The 15,880-nt window shown below is 42.9% G+C and overlaps 1 protein-coding gene across 5 annotated transcripts in view; it reads left to right on the top strand.

Moving 5' to 3' along the window:
* Positions 1-10,868, top strand: part of FGF13 (fibroblast growth factor 13) — a 336,182-nt gene extending 325,314 nt beyond the window's left edge. For all 5 annotated transcript variants that reach the window (XM_034781122.1, XM_034781118.1, XM_034781119.1 and 2 more), the window contains 2 exons: positions 8,196-8,394; positions 9,447-10,868. In XM_034781122.1, the coding sequence (XP_034637013.1) occupies positions 8,196-8,394; positions 9,447-9,583 (336 nt within the window). In that variant the 3' untranslated portion in view covers positions 9,584-10,868. The remainder of the gene's footprint in view (positions 1-8,195; positions 8,395-9,446) is intronic.
* Positions 10,869-15,880: the final 5,012 nt, after the last annotated feature.

Here is a 15,880-nt window from a genome sequence, read left to right as displayed (position 1 = left end):
CTGGCGGGCTGGTGTGAGCCCCGTCTGCAGGTCCGACCGATCACGGCTCCCACTGACCGCGGATCGCCGCTGCAGGCCAATGGGGGCTGCTAGAGGCAGCGGCCTGTAAGTCCCTCGGCCTGCGCCGCTTCCAGCAGCTCCCGTTGGCCCAAAGCAGCGATTCACGGCCAGTGGGAGCCACAATCGGCCGGATCTGCGGACGGGGCTCACACCAGCCCGCCAGGGGCTTTCCCTACACAAGCAGCAACCCCTGTTTGAGAAACCCTGCTACAAGGTCAGTTAGGAAATCCCTCTATGGCCCCAAACCTGCAAAGTCTGACACAGATACTTAACTTCGTGCACTGTGAGTAGCTGCACTGAAATCACTTGGGCAACTTACAGTAGGTAAAATTAAGCAGCATGCACAAATCTGTGCAGGATTGGGACCTATCTATACCTACAGTCTTGATTGAGACTAAAGTCTTTTAAAGAAGGAGCTTATATTCCTGTAGCTAACAGGACTATGTTGGCTTCACAGAGTATAGAAATTTCTTCACAGAGTTTTTTCATCTGATGATCCAGAAGCTGTTATTTCTGATACCTTGCAAGTTGAAGATTTCACATTTTGTGCTGTTGATATTTCACACGCTCCTGGGCGATGATGCAGAGGATACACTCTGGAAGGCCACATGCCAAAGATGAAGAAAATCAATCTCTGTTAATAAAAGGTGGAACTGCTGGTGCAGAAAAATAGCTAAAGTAGCAGCACGGTAACTTGAAAGGGGTCCTTCAGAAATTCACGATGATAGAACGAAATCCTAGTTTGCATCAAAGTGCTGAAAGAAATTGGGAAACATAGAAATGAAAAGTTGAGATTTTGTTAAAAGTGGATACAATAAAGGATATAGCCCATACGGATACCACATCGTTGTTCTCATGGAATCTGTAATTATGCACCCCACATTTAAAAGCATTTCCTAATCCGTTCGTCTGAATTAGCATTTCTGAATCATTTGTGTCCATGCCATTGAATCCTTTTGAATCCAATTTCTGATCATTCTGATCAACTGCTCCATGAAATATCACGCAATTACAGCCCAGGTTTGCTTCATAAATACCAACGTTGAGACTGTTCGATTTTGAATGATCCACATTGTTTACTCCTTAATTTGTTGGGTTAGCACCTCTGCTGGTGGGACTAACACAAAATGCATAGTGATGACAGCCATGGGATAAATTCCATAGATCATGCATCCTTGATCAACTCGTTTGCACTCTGCCTGCTAACCCATCTCATCTGCGATCTAGTATAATATGACAAACATTTGAATAGCTGTAAACAGCCACCTTAAAAAGGGGAGGTTCCCTTCGCTCCCCGTCTGTGGGTGGAATTCCCCGCCCCTCAAATTATCCTTGGTTGAGGGTCAGGATGGTTAATATTTAAGTCCTGGATCAGTGATTGGGTCCAAGATCTGATACTCCAGGTGTCTGGGCCAGAAGCAGGAGCTTTTACACCATTAGAACAGGACGATTTCCAGCTTTGCATTGGTATAGTAACGTCCACATCTGGTAGGTATCCAAAAACTGGACCTTAGAATTTGGTATGGGGGAAAAATCATATTAGATTTTTCTATATGTAATTAGTTATTACTTTTCTCTCCCTTGGTGATCTGGTCAGTTATCTGCTTGGAATAATGTAGCCATTCCAAGTTCATACTACTGAAGTCTTTTTACCAAATGATCATATCAGATGACTTCTTTTTTATTGTCCATAGATATATATTTTGAATGCAGATGTAATTCTTTTTATGCAAGAACATTTCAGGAGTTGAGCTGATTAGATCAAAACCAAGCAGAAGTTCCTGACAATTTATCTTCTTGCTTACTTAAGCAAGTCTGAGTTGTGACCGGAATTAATCAGTTTCCTTAAAGCTAGTTTGTCTTTTTTTTTTTTTTCCGTACAAAATATTTTTGCATATCTATTGCCCTATATACTATTAACTTCGAGGCAAACCAGGTGACTATCCTTTTTGTTTTTATCCTAGGCTATTATAAATACACAATTCATTAATGCAAAATACTTTCACATTCTGCTGTGGGCTTCCTTTCAGAAAAGCTGAAGAGAAAAATGGAATACCATTAATATCATCCGCACATATACTAAGTTAAATCTCAAGATCTAATCCTGCAACACTTATTTGTATGGATAAATGGTCAGTAGGATCACTCAGATGAGTAAGGGCTGGACTGGGACCACAGTTTGTTACTCTCGGAAAGAGACAAATTCTATCATATCTGCAACCTTTAGATTTTCCATGTGCATGCTTCATTCCAAAATTTCTAGAGACTTTTTTGAGATGCTACTTCTTGGATAACAGCAAGAACTTTCTGTCACCCTCACTGGTAACTAAATGTGTGGTTAACAACCAGAATATTCATCTCACTGGTACACGCTGACGCCTGGAAGTTCGTGAACTTTTGTAGGTTATCAGTGATGTTTCTGCGCCAGATTTTTGACTTTAGCTTTTGTCTCATTGTTGGGAGAAGGAAACAGAGGCCTGAAAATTACAATTTCAGTCATATTATAAAGAACACAATGAATGTATACTCTTCAGGGTTCTAACTTCAGACAGAAACTCATTTGCTAAAGGGCCATTTGAATAAGAGAACCGGTAGTGGGTTACTACTTAGCACTTCATTCTGTCCACCATTCTTTGCAGTATAATTCCACCATCTCCCTGCTCTGTATCAGCCACCCACACTACTGTGGAAGAAGCAGCTTCCCCAAATGTGCAATTCAATGTACAACCAGCCAGTTTAGGACATGAAAAGAAGAGGGGGGAGGGATAGCTCAGTGGTTTGAGTATTGGCCTGCTAAACCCAGGGTTATGACTTCAATCCTTGAGGGGGCCACTTAGAGATCTGGGGAAAAAATCAGTATTTGGTCCTGCTAGTGAAGGCAAGGGGCTGGACTTGAAGATCTTAATATTTTAGTGGGGGAGGGATAGCTCAGGTTCGGGGCGGGGAGCAGTCAGGGGAGGGGGGGTGTTGGATAGGCGTGGGAGTCCCAAGGGGCCTGTCAGGGGGCAGGGATTGGATAGCGGTCAGGGGATGCAGAACATGGGGGGTTGGATAGGCGTGGGTTCCCGGGGTTGGCCTGTCAGGGGGCAGAGGTGTGGATAGAGGTCTGGGGGGCAGCCAGGGGACGGGAAACAGGGCAGTTGGATAGGGGGTGAGGTTCCAGGGGGCGGTTAGGGGTGGGGAGTCCCGGGAGGGGGCGGTTAGGGGACAAGGAGCAGGGGGGGTTGGATGGGTCGGTGATTCTGAGGGGGGCAGTCAGGGGGCGAGAAGTGGGAGGGGTAGATAGAGAGTGGGGGTCAGGCTGTTTGGGGAGGCACAGCCTTCCCTACCCGGCCCTCCATATAGTTTTGCAACCCCAATGTGGCCCTCAGGCCAAAAAGTTTGCCCACCCCTGAGTTAGACCCTGAGCATGTGGGCAAGACCCACCAGCCAGACACCTGGGAAAGGTTTGCTGAAAGTTAAGTGATTGGCTAGATTGGGGTGCAAGACCCTAAATTACTGGGGGGGGGGGGTATCAATGTTGGTATTTGCTTTAGTCGCTCTGTTGCTAAATATTTCTAGCCTTGTGTTATACCAATAAAACACCTGCTTGCGAGAAGCACAGCTATTTAGCATTCCTACTGCAAAGATTCCCCCTTTTCTTTTTAAGCAGGCAGGAAGCTTGTAGGTATTATTAATTAATAAACTGAATTGATGGAAACAAATACTTGTAAAAAATAAACCGTGTTAAATGCACCATTTTGCGTTCCTGAAAGAACACAACGTCTGCCGCCACAAACAGCATAGATAGATGTTTAAAAAGACAAAGCCGTTCAGCATGTACGTCTCGTCTTTTAGTAGCTAGGGCGACATGCTAGGAAAGAATAGCAGTTAGACAAGCCAGAGAAGCATGACTGAATGCCAAAATAGTCAGTTAAATTAGGTGCCTTCTTTTCCAAAGCTGGAAAAAACAATGAAAAGAAAACTGATGTGGTAGCCCAGCATGTGAGGGAGAAGAGTAGACATGGTGGATGCCGTTCACCTTCAAAAAACTGCACACCCACGTTAATGACCATTGAGTATCTGGAGGAGCCAGGTAAAGGGATTACCTCCTGCGAGAGGGGGAGGAATTACCACGGCATTGTGCCATCGCACCAGCATCGAAGGGATGTCTGGCATTAACAGGGCTCTCGGCTGCATCATAGCACCAAGCATAGCTTGTTACCGGAACAACAAAGCCAAGAAAAATCAAGGGTGAAATAGGCTTTTTAGAATGTTTTCCTTTCTATATCCACCCTTTATCCTCTGTCACACCAGACCAAGTGCGGGGAGCGTATCAGTCCTCACTGCAGCCTTTTGACGAATCCTGTGGTGAGAATGTCACACACTTAATGGGGGTGGAGGGGTGAAGGGAGGGGATACCTGCTTCCTTGTTACTGCCAAGTGTAGCCACTCCATGTGACAGCAGTGCACTCTGAAATCAACTGGCTTCTTGGGAGGGGGAGAGGGAGTGCAAATGTTGTGGTTCGGTTCCTAATCTGAACCTCCATCACTGAATACAGCAAGCCTTTTGTAAACAGCTGCAAATTACTGTACATAAGCCATAATCATTCAGTGGCCCACTGTAGTTTTCTGTTTTACTACTCTTAATTGGATGATATACTCACAATATTCCTTATTAACACAGCAAGCGATGGATGGAGTAATGCGGTAGAAGGGTTTTAGTTGGAAATCATATAAAATACAGTGACTGGCCCCCTTTGATAGTGATTGAAGCTGACTGTCAATTAACTAAATAGCAACTAATTAACATGAAGGAACAGGGGTGACATTGTTTACTGTGCACTTTTTGTTACAGCGACTGCCAATCGGTTGGGTTTGAATTCTGTTCCTTCGCCTGCACAAAGACACGAGGGCAAAAGGATGTAGTACAAATCTGTAGAAGAATGTTAAAATAGCACCGCTTTCTCTGAAAGGAATATTCAAGAAACTGGGTCCAGCTCTGACTCATTTAATTTACGCCTCTTATTTCCTATGATTTTTTAAACCAAAATTACCCTCAAGATACTTTCACAATTTATTTCTTGCTTGTGTTTACTACAGTACTGACATAATTAGAGTCAAATCCTCATGCACACGAATAACTCTGTTGAAGCCTACGAGACTACACATATAAGGAAGGCAAGCAAGATTAAACTCAGAAATTTTAGGAAAAATACAGTGGCATTTTACAATAGCCATCACTACTATAGTTAAAATTGCATTCGTGTTTCTATTATAAACCCCTTGCTTTAAGGGATTTATAACTCCAGAGTAAATACCTCATGGGTTTGCTGCTTGAAAACTGTTTTCAAAACATGTGCATCATTTGCAGTTCTTAATCTAAATTCCTACTGATTTCATTAGAACCTTACAAATGTTTTTGTCTCTTAAACAGAAATGTCATAGCTCATCAATTTATAATTTTGATTATCCTGTCAGTTCTAAAATATATCCAACTATTCTAGGGGCTAATGGGCCACTAGGATGCATTGAGCAGTGATTTAAAAAACAAAACAAAACCACCCCTTTATTTCATAGGGTGAAATCCACAGTTTCTTCTCCCATATACTTCAGGGAAGTTATTTTTCCCCGTATCGTTCGTTTCAGAATACTGTTAAAAAAAAAAAAACAAAGGCGATTAGTGCACAAAAAATGTGACAACTGAAAAAAGGATCTAAATTTTAAAGGATGAGTGATATTTTGCTATAACCTATGTGAAAAGAATTTGCATTTGTGAAGCAGGTATTTATGCATGAAGAGATGGAAAAAAACACTGTTGTTTTTCCACCAACATGCAAATTACTCACAACAACAAATCCTAGATGTTGGAGGATGGTAAATCAGTGACTTGTTTCTCTGGAAAAGACTGAAGGAGCCAGTGGTAGGCTTGCAGTGGAATCGGCTCATAAACCTGGAAAAGACTGTGGGAAACGGTTTAATTTTTTGTTTTTAAACTTCCTGTGTTGACCTTGGGATGCATATTGTGAAAATTCTGCTCTTACTGTTGAACTTAGGTATTGTTTACAACTACAGCATGGATCTTAGTTATGTCTTACAGTAGCTACAATGATGTGCATGAGTGGTCAACACTGAAAGAAAATGTGCCCCTGCTCATTGGACATACTAATTAATGCTGGGTTTAAAACTAATGAACATATCACTTATTTTGCCTTGGGAAAAAAATATTGAATCATGCATTTTTGTTTGCATAAAGTCTAATCCTGCACCCCTCGAATTAAGAGAGCTCTCAGTGGTTTCAGTGATGCAGTTCAAGGCTTTACTTTCCAAGTTTTACTTTCCCACCTGTATCTTTGTTCTCATTATTCTCAGAGACTGGAGAGTGTCAGAGCCACACACACACACACACACACACACACACACACAGAGACAGACTGGGTAGATATAGATTTAAGCCAAAGTTCACAAGTTTGGCTGAACCCCAGTACTTCATGCTCAGCACCTCCGAGCATCAGGCCCCGTATTTATATGGGTACAATGTGGAGTTGTGTGTCTTACTGTGACTAAGACAGCTCTTTCTGCCGTCATCACATATCACTGTACACTAGAACTGGTCGAAAGAGGTCACGTTTCACCAAAAATGTTGAAATTTTTTGGCCGTCTCAAAATTTCTAATTTTTTGACAAAAAAATAAAATCTAAAAAAAAAACTGGTTTTATTTTCTTTCCTCCCCCACCCCCTCTTCTATTATCCCCCCCCCTTTTTTTTTTTTTTACTTTTTTCCCCTCTTCCATTTTTGCCATGCAAAAAGGGAGAGAACAGAAGGGGAGGAGCACACACAATAATTGTGGTTTGGGGGATTTTTTGGTCAAAAATATAAAATCAAAGAATTTAGAAAAGAAATTTTCCATGAAAATGTTTGTTTGAAAAATGACCAATTTTGATTAAAAAATTAAAGTTTTACACAAAAACTACAGGCCTGCGCTACGCAGTGACTCCTGCTGGGAAAGCCGTACAGGGATGGACTACGGCACAGCCTCCCCTCACTCTCTTGCCCTCCTTAGTCTTTTGTATGACTTGGGCAGAGGGCAGGCTGCTAGGCAGCGTCGCTGTTGCTGGGGAGTAGACTGCGAATTGATGCTAGAGGTTTATTATTATTTGCTGACCTTCCCATCATCTCCTGAGGCAGTTAGTTTAGAGGCGTGGGTGTCCAGTGCACTGAAGAGGCAGGGCTCTGTGCTGGCAGACAGCCCCTCTGCACAAGGCATCAGCATGCACGCGGAGAGCTTCACCCCAGAAACAAGGAGAGTGCCTAGGACCATGCAGATGGATGCAAACCGTGTATTTATCTTCGAAAGCTCAGCTGCCAGTTTCCAGTGCAATTCCTTCTTGTTACTCTTTGGCCTCTGGTGCCAAAAAGAGGTGAACCTCACTCAGCCAGAAGTACAGGATGAGAGTCACTCACTCAGCCAGGATTACAAACTAGGCAACTCCGGTCTTGCTCATTGCTTTAAGCATTAGCCCCCATCATTCCTTTCGAAGCAGTGAAGTTCAAATTGAAAGGTTATGCTTCATCTTTAACCCTTGCCATTGTAACTAGGTGCTGCATGGTTCTCAGAACAGAGCCTGATCTCACAGACTGGTTTTCCAATAGCTATCACAGGCTTCAAGGACATACAGCATGTAATATGCTGTGCTTGTCAAAGGGTATCAATAATTTAGACTTCATAAGGTAGCTGCTATAAGCTAATTTAACATCAAGTGGTTGGTAAGAGACCAATTTACTCACTGCATCTTTGCTTGGAATTTTTACCGGACTTTTCTCCTTTAAACACTCAGTAGTTCACGGCTGGTTTATATTGTCACTGTGCACGCTACTAGCAAGTACAGAGAGACTCACTGATCAATAATTCTTCACTTTGAGTTTACTCATTGGGCAGCAAGATTTTATTACGCTTCTTTGAGTTGCTCTCTGCACTCTTCCATGGGTTTCAAATTGTATTACTCTGGTGTTCATATTTTTAGGGCCAGTGTTCCATAATTGGATGGGGAAGGTATGTCTGTTAACCATCTGAAAGGCAATGAATATCAAATCATCTTGTATTAACTGATGTGCAATTCAGCGCTGCAGGCATTGATCTGTTACTTTCTTCCAGGAACATTTCACACCTGAATGCAAGTTCAAAGAATCAGTATTTGAAAACTACTATGTGACGTATTCTTCAATGATCTACAGACAGCAACAGTCGGGCAGGGGTTGGTATCTGGGTCTTAACAAAGAAGGAGAAATAATGAAAGGAAACCATGTGAAGAAAAATAAACCCGCAGCACACTTTCTTCCAAAACCCTTAAAAGGTAATTTCTTTAGTTTTCCCAACTACTATGAAATGATGTTATATTATATCAGAAATATTTAATTGCAAAAAATACATTTTAAGTGTTGACCCATTTACATAATGGAAATGTAACATCCTGCAGCACACCATTAATGTAATTGGAGCTACTTTTTCAGATTTGACTACATATTGTGATATTCATTTGCTTTGTGTATTCAAATACATATGTTAACCCATTTGTATTGGTAGTTCCCAGTCTGTCCATTACAGTCCATAAAGATTTAACCTAGATAGTACAACTGGCAACCAGCAAAAAGATGTATCATGTCACACTTTGTTTTACGCTTCAGGGATGTTTATTAATGGTATAATATTCAGATGGTAACATTTTATCTCTACTACACAATTATTAAACATATGGACCAGCACCCAAACATTAAAAACAATGCATGTGAGACACAGATGATGCCTTGTCTTAGACCCTAGGTTTATTTGTAACCTCTTAAGGCAAATGCCATTTTGAAATCATAGAGATTATCTCCAAGATGCACAACCCTGGATGGATAGAAAGGCCATTTCAGCCTATGTCTTGTCTAGCTTTACAGTCTACATATTTAGGGCCAGATTCTCAGCAGAATCCAGTGCCCCGACAAAACCACTGCATTTGTGTATGCAATAGAAAACTTAAAGGTTCATTTTTGTGGTCATTTACCTGGAGCATGTGCACAAATGTTGAGTCAGATCCATTGATTTACGCCCCGTGAAAATCTAGCCTACAGAATTTTGCAGAGAGAAAATGGTTATGTGCATATTTTACCTAGTGCCTCTAATATTTTGCCCCTTAATATGAACCTTTGAAATTCTCTTTTCATGAGTGTTTACATGTAGAAAAAGAGAAATCTCCTAATGATCTTATCCATGTAGTGAATACATTTCTTTTACTATTCCCATGTTACTTATTATTGAACGAAAAGGTCTAATTAGCCCTTGAAATTGCATAGCCAAGAACAGAGGCAAAAGTAACAGCATATAAAATGTGCTGATGTGCCGCTATTTCTTTCTGATTTTCAGTGGCCATGTACAAAGAACCTTCTCTTCACGATCTCACAGAATTTTCAAGATCTGGAAGTGGGACCCCGACAAAAAGCAGAAGTGTTTCAGGAGTGTTAAATGGAGGGAAATCCATGAGTCAAAATGAATCAACGTAGCCAGGTTAAGGCAAGCCAAGTGCTCTGTAAATGGAACCTTACCGCTGGATGCCGTTGAATTCTTACTAGCAGTCTTTCATCCAAACCGTTCAATTGTTCAGGACAAGCCGCCGAACTTGCATAGGTCACTCGTTTATCAGCCATTAGATCTTCTGGTTGTCAAAGGATATATCCCAAATATGTAGAATATGCGTGTGCATATCACAAGGCACCGGGATAGCCAGCAAAACATAACTGTGGAATAAATCTCGGAGAAGAAATGTCTAGCTCTTTTTCCTCTCTCTCTTTCTCTTTCTTTTTTCTCTCCTATGCTTTGTGGAAAACTAAACAAAAACATTTCACAGCATTCACGGCTGATAAGAATTTGCTTTCCAACCAAGAAATAAAAAGACCACTTTTGCTCTTCAAAGGAAATTTTAACGCTTATATGTTTTATAGGGGCAAACAACAAAAATGTAAACTTTGTTGTTTTCTTGGCTTACTATTTTATATCTAAGGCTTGATAACAAAGGTATCCTTTAATTTGGATTAGTGCAACGTTTTGATTTCTCAACTCAAATGGGCCTTTAAAGCCGTGTCTTTAAAAAACCAACAATAATAAATTCAGGGCTGGAACTGAGAGTCGGTGTCTCAGGCTCAAGCAAACAGTGTTCTTGTGATTTTAAACACACTGAAATATAAATTTTTATAGATTTGTAGCATTCTGGTAAAGTTCTTGTGCTGACCCCAGTCTGTAAGAATTGAGTTGTTTTGTTAACCTGAGTCAGTGGAAGATAACGTAAAGGGATAGAATTATCCTCCAATGTAGATTTATCTTAATTCCATTTTGTGTATCATGTTAAACTGTTGTTGTGGCGTCTTTTCTAAAGACAGAAACTGTGGAATTAAGGTGACTTAATTTTTTATAAGAAATGTCTTATTTGTAAAAGTCCTTCTTTTCCTGTAATGGGCACGTGATTCTTGTGTAGGAGGAAGCGTTAGGACAGGTTACCCCTAAACAACATATACTCATACATGCTATTGGAAAAATTGTTTAAAAATTTAGTTAGGTTTCCATTTAGGTCATCATATCTGTTGCATGGGAGAAAGTTGGAATATTGGCATAGAGTTGCATGATGTGTAAGATTTTGTGCATTAACCATCATTGGATTCTGTGCTCCAAACCTGACATAGTTCTGTACAAGCAGTTGTCTGCCTTGTACAAAAGAGTTGTTTATTATTTGTTGTACACACAATCATGCACTGAATAAACTATTTATATTAAGATGTACTTTTTTTAAAAAAAGCTTGCTGTTTTATTAGACAATGTACATTGCTGACTTTTACTTGGAGACACAGAACTGACAGTCGGATACATGCAAATGCGTGTTACTAATATTATATATACCATTTTTTGGTTTGTAAACACCTTTATGTGGAGCGGTTTACACCCCTGGAATACCATTCACAGTAAACATGCCCTTCCTTAGTGGAGCCCCTTCTTATATACCCAGCTGAGACTGCAAACAGGATGCTAATTATTTAAGAAGTCTAATTTTCTCTAGAAGAACTTTTGAAGCCCTATGAAAAATAGGGGCATGGGGAAAATATAACTGGCCCAGACTTTAGATCTCAAAGCTACTCAAGTTGACCCTTTATGGGATGGTATTTTCATCATGTCCCTTTGATTTCTGTATCAAATGTATTCAGTTTACCAGCAAAAGGTATGTTGCCCCACACATTCACCTTTGGCTTGCCTGCATTCTGTCCCTCTTAACATATCCAGGGTTTGGCAGGCCAAATGGTGTTGTCCCCAGCACCTGTGCAAACCCCATTGGCACTGTGGATACTAGACTTTTTTCCCTAAAATGTCCCATCATTTTTACTACTGGTGTCACCAACAGTGAATACACTAACGTAGACCAGCCATCAGCATTTGAGTTACTGTGAGCATTTAAGCAGCAACGGAAAGAGAAAGTTAAGGTTTTGATTAGGTTTGAGTGAAAAGGCAAATCTGGAGGTAGAGAGAAAGAGAACAGAGAAGGAAGGGAGACTCTTAAAGTTATCCATAAACTTTAGCTAGAAATTAGAGCGACCTATTACGTTAACTGGTCTATCCCCTCCAGTAAAGATTTGTTCCCTAGTAAGTAGTTTGGCTTATCCCAACCAAGCCTCCAAACTGTTTGAGATTTGCTCTTCACTCATTCAGCTATGTCTAGAAGGAGTTCCTATGAGCGCCATCCACTTTTGGATACATAAGGATCTCACTTACAGTTGGAGTTTCTGTAGAATGCTCTTCTATCGGTCATTATATACTGTAGCACCAGCTGTGTGCTAAACACTAAAGGCCCAATTTTCAAAGATATTTGGGTGCCTAATGGGAGTTAGACACTCAACCTCCTTACACATTTTTGAAAATCCCACTAGGAGGCTATTGTTAGAGGGCTTTCCCTTCACCGCTTCCCCTGGTTCTTGTCACACAGACAGCAAGCAGAAGACCAGAAGTCCAAAGTGCAGGCAATGTGATGTTTATTGGGGTTAGTTCCAAGCAAGCATATCTGGAGCTCTGCACACCAGCAGAGTCTGTTTCCCATTGTTCCATTCCCAGCTCTGATGCCGCAGAGCGTTTACCACGTATCTCCCTTCCCAGCTGTGACACCGCAGAGCCTTGCCTGTATCCCTGTTCCCCATTACCACCTCCTCCTTTTTAGCAGGTCCAAAAATACCTGCAATGCATGCCCCTGTCCCACCCCTTACAACTTATGGTCATGTTCCATTTTGGACGGTCGGGAGTCTGGGGTCTTCGTCCCACCTCTTTTGTATCCCATTCTGTCTCAGGCTAACAAACCAGATTATATGCTAACATCTATCTGCAGCTTTCGGGGCCTTAAAACCCTTGAAAACCTGGTCTGAAACATTTAGCCGTGAACTGGCCCTATATGGAAGGAAGAACGGTCCTTTCTCCAAAGAGTTTACACGCTAAGGTCCCAACCTAACAAGCCCCAGCTGGAGTTCAAGCTGTGTGGCCTCAAAGACATGGTCCCTGACAGAGCCACACACAGCTGGCTCTTAAAAGCACAGCCTGGCACTACATACGATGAAGCTATGTTCACAATAGCGATCGTCCTACAGAAATAAGATACGCAAAAATTGTGACAAAAATGTAGCTGGTGCACAGTCTTAGAAACCATAGAAAACACCTTTCCTGTGTATATTTTTTAAACATTTTTGCTAGGTATAGAAAAAGCTAAACTAAAGAGCATTAACAACCTGCATCAAGGTGAGCAAGACATCATGTAGTAACAGCTAAGCACATAGTCAGCTCAATTAATGTTAATATAGCCCCACAGCATCACCTTGAATTAAAAAAGTTAATCAAAATGAAGCTGAACGACTATGCCAATTCAGTGGACTAGTATCAGAGAAATTCTCTATGTATAATTATTCAACAGATTCACGCCCTGACAATGGCTATTCACGCTCCAGTTTCTGGCATGTATAAACTTTTCTAGCACTAAAAATGTCCTATGCCATCAATCGGAATTTTCAGAAAGGCTCAGGCCCCCACCCCTCCGCCCCCCCCAATTCAGACCAGATTTTCAAAAGTGCTCAGCTCCTCATGTAGGGACCCAAACGAGGGGCTAGTGTTTCATAACGCTCTTTTGAAAGTCTGGCCCTAAATGTTACAGTGGGAGCTGTGCACTTGAAAAAATCTGGCACTGGGCTCATTTGAGCAACCCAGCCTTCAGGGTGAGCGTTTTAGAGCTGCCTCTGTGACTTGGGAGCACAAGGCCCACTGAAAGTCAGTAACATCCATCACGGTGTTGTTTTGCCCTCTGAACAGCTGAAGCTGCAGATCTGCCTACTACTAAAAAGTGTGAGCTTGGATTATTTTCAGATCATAAACTCTCTTAATTGGTAACAATGACAAAAAGCCATAAGACCTGTCTAGGCAGCTTTCACTATGTCACGATTCTAAATGGCAGATCCGAGATTTTTCTGGAATCAGGTAGGGCCAAGATGGGAGAATGACACATTATTTTTCCCCAATGCTCCTTTTTGCCAGCACAGAAAGAGTCAGCATTTGGGTAGAGGGTTAAATTTACCAGTAGTTTTTGTCTTTCTTTATGACCCCTACAAACCCCAGCTGTCCCCTCACAGAGGGATGACGAAAAGAAATGGTAACGAGTCTACACCATGAGTTGAAGGGATTAACTCCATTGCCTGACAGCAGAACTAGGCGCTTATCCCCTGGGGCTGGCATTTTTTCAAAGCAGCCTAGGGCAGTTAGGTGCCTGACTCCAATTACAGGTGAACAGGAGTGGAGCGCCTCGCTCCTTTAGGCTTGATTGAAAAATCCCGCCCTATGTGGATTAGCCCTCACAGAGGAGGACACAGGACAATTAACCAGGCTGTTACACACAACCCCCCAGAAATGGAACTAACAAGACATGTGCTAATCTTCCCCCCATCCCCCATTCCCTTCTGCTCAGGCAGTTTGCTGCTTGTTGCATCTCATGTCCCCCGCTCCCCCCAATCTTTCATCTGGTTGTCTTCTACTTAGATTGAGAACTCGTGGATGTCACAGTTGTCTGTAAGAAGCCCTATGGACCCTCTCTAAACACTGATGAAGTAGGGGCTGTTTTCAATGGCGTGCACTGGGAACGGGGCACCTTTTAGCTCCCCATGAAAGCCACAGCCATAAAATTTGCCGATGTGAAAAGTTTCACCCGAACAATTCCTCAGATCCATCTTTTTACCCGGGGGAGGGAGGGGAGAGGGTGTGGTTTCAAAAGCAGCTGTAATTTAAGAGCCTAAAGTCTATTTGTGCAAGTGACTTAGGCACTAAAGCCCACGACGTGCTGTGAGATGTTGGCTACTAAGTCACCTGGGCACATTTCAAACTATTAGCCTAGATCAGTGGTTCTCAACCTCAACTGTGGGCTACATATACAGCTCTCATTGTGTTATGGTGGCCGCATCCAAACCCTATATATACTATCTGTATGGCCCTGAGACTGTCACATGGGCCACAACTATGTGGGCCCCAAGCGGACCGAGACCCCACTGCCCTAGATACTTTTACGGAACATTATAGTGATTGTCCCACAGTCATCTAAGAGCTGCTGCTTTATTTTACAGAACATTCTTAACAAATGTACTTTGGGGCTGAATTTCAAAAATGACTAGCCCCAGGGGTGTCTGGACTGGATGCTTCCTGCTCAGACACACACCGCCTCTGCAGTGTGATGTCAGGGTTTCCTTCTGGTTGGAGGGGTTCCACTAAGCCAGTGTTTCTCAAACTGGGGTCACCGCTTATGTAGGGAAAGCCCCTGGCAGACCGGGCTGGTTTGTTTACCTGCCCTGTCCGCAGGTCTGGCTGATCGCGGCTCCCACTGGCCGCGGTTCGCTGCTCCAGGCCAATGGGAGCTGCTGGAAGCGGCGCAGGCCAAGGGACATACTGGCCGCCACTTCCAGCAGCTCCCAATGGCCTGCAGAGGCGAACCGCGGCCACTGGGAGCTGCGATCGGCTGGACCTGCGGACAGAGCAGGTAAACAAACCGGCCCAGCCCGCCAGGGGCTTTCCCTACGCAAGCGGCAACCCCAGTTTGAGAAACACTGCATTAAGCTGACCTGGGGAAGGACAGTGAGTGAGGTCCACTCCAGCAGAGTAAAGTTATTCAGCAAGCACTGAGCGGATGGCTTGCTGCCACCAGGGCCTTGTCTACACTAGCCTAATAATCCCCAGGATTCAGCAACAACTAACAGTAGTGCAGCTGGGCTTGTACGAAGCTGCGGTTGTACTCAGCGCTCAGGTGTTCATTTCCAAAGCCTGCCCTGAGCAGATTTTCCTGGCATGGTGGTTAACCCCTCACCCCCAAGCCAGCGCTGTACTAGGGGGCTCCGCTCTGGTGCAGTTGCAGGACCACTAGCAGTGTCAATTTTTCTAGGGCAGACAACCCCCCCTCACCCCCAGTTCCCCTTCCTGCTGCTCACAGCTGACTGTGCTAGTGTAAACGCACGCTGCACTTTCACACTGGGATAACACTAGAGCGGCTTAAAATTTAATCAACTTTTTAATTACAAAATCTCACATCTAAATAAAAAGCGGGGGGGGGCAAGGGAATGTGGACATTGCAACTAAAGTTGAGATTATTACTATAATACTGTTTCTCAACCAGTTCGTTAGCACTTTCTTCCCATGGCCTGTCTTTAAAACCAGTTCTATGGCGCCTTGTCTAATTTTGCACCATTGCTCAGGTGAGTTCAGCGGCCCTGACGGTGGTGGGTCGCAGGCTGCTGCGGGTCTCTTGCAGC

The sequence above is a fragment of the Trachemys scripta genome, chromosome 9 (genome assembly GCF_013100865.1).
Source record: "Trachemys scripta elegans isolate TJP31775 chromosome 9, CAS_Tse_1.0, whole genome shotgun sequence".
In the NCBI taxonomy this organism is placed as follows: Eukaryota; Metazoa; Chordata; order Testudines; family Emydidae; genus Trachemys; species Trachemys scripta.
This window is presented reverse-complemented; position numbering and strand designations above follow the sequence as displayed.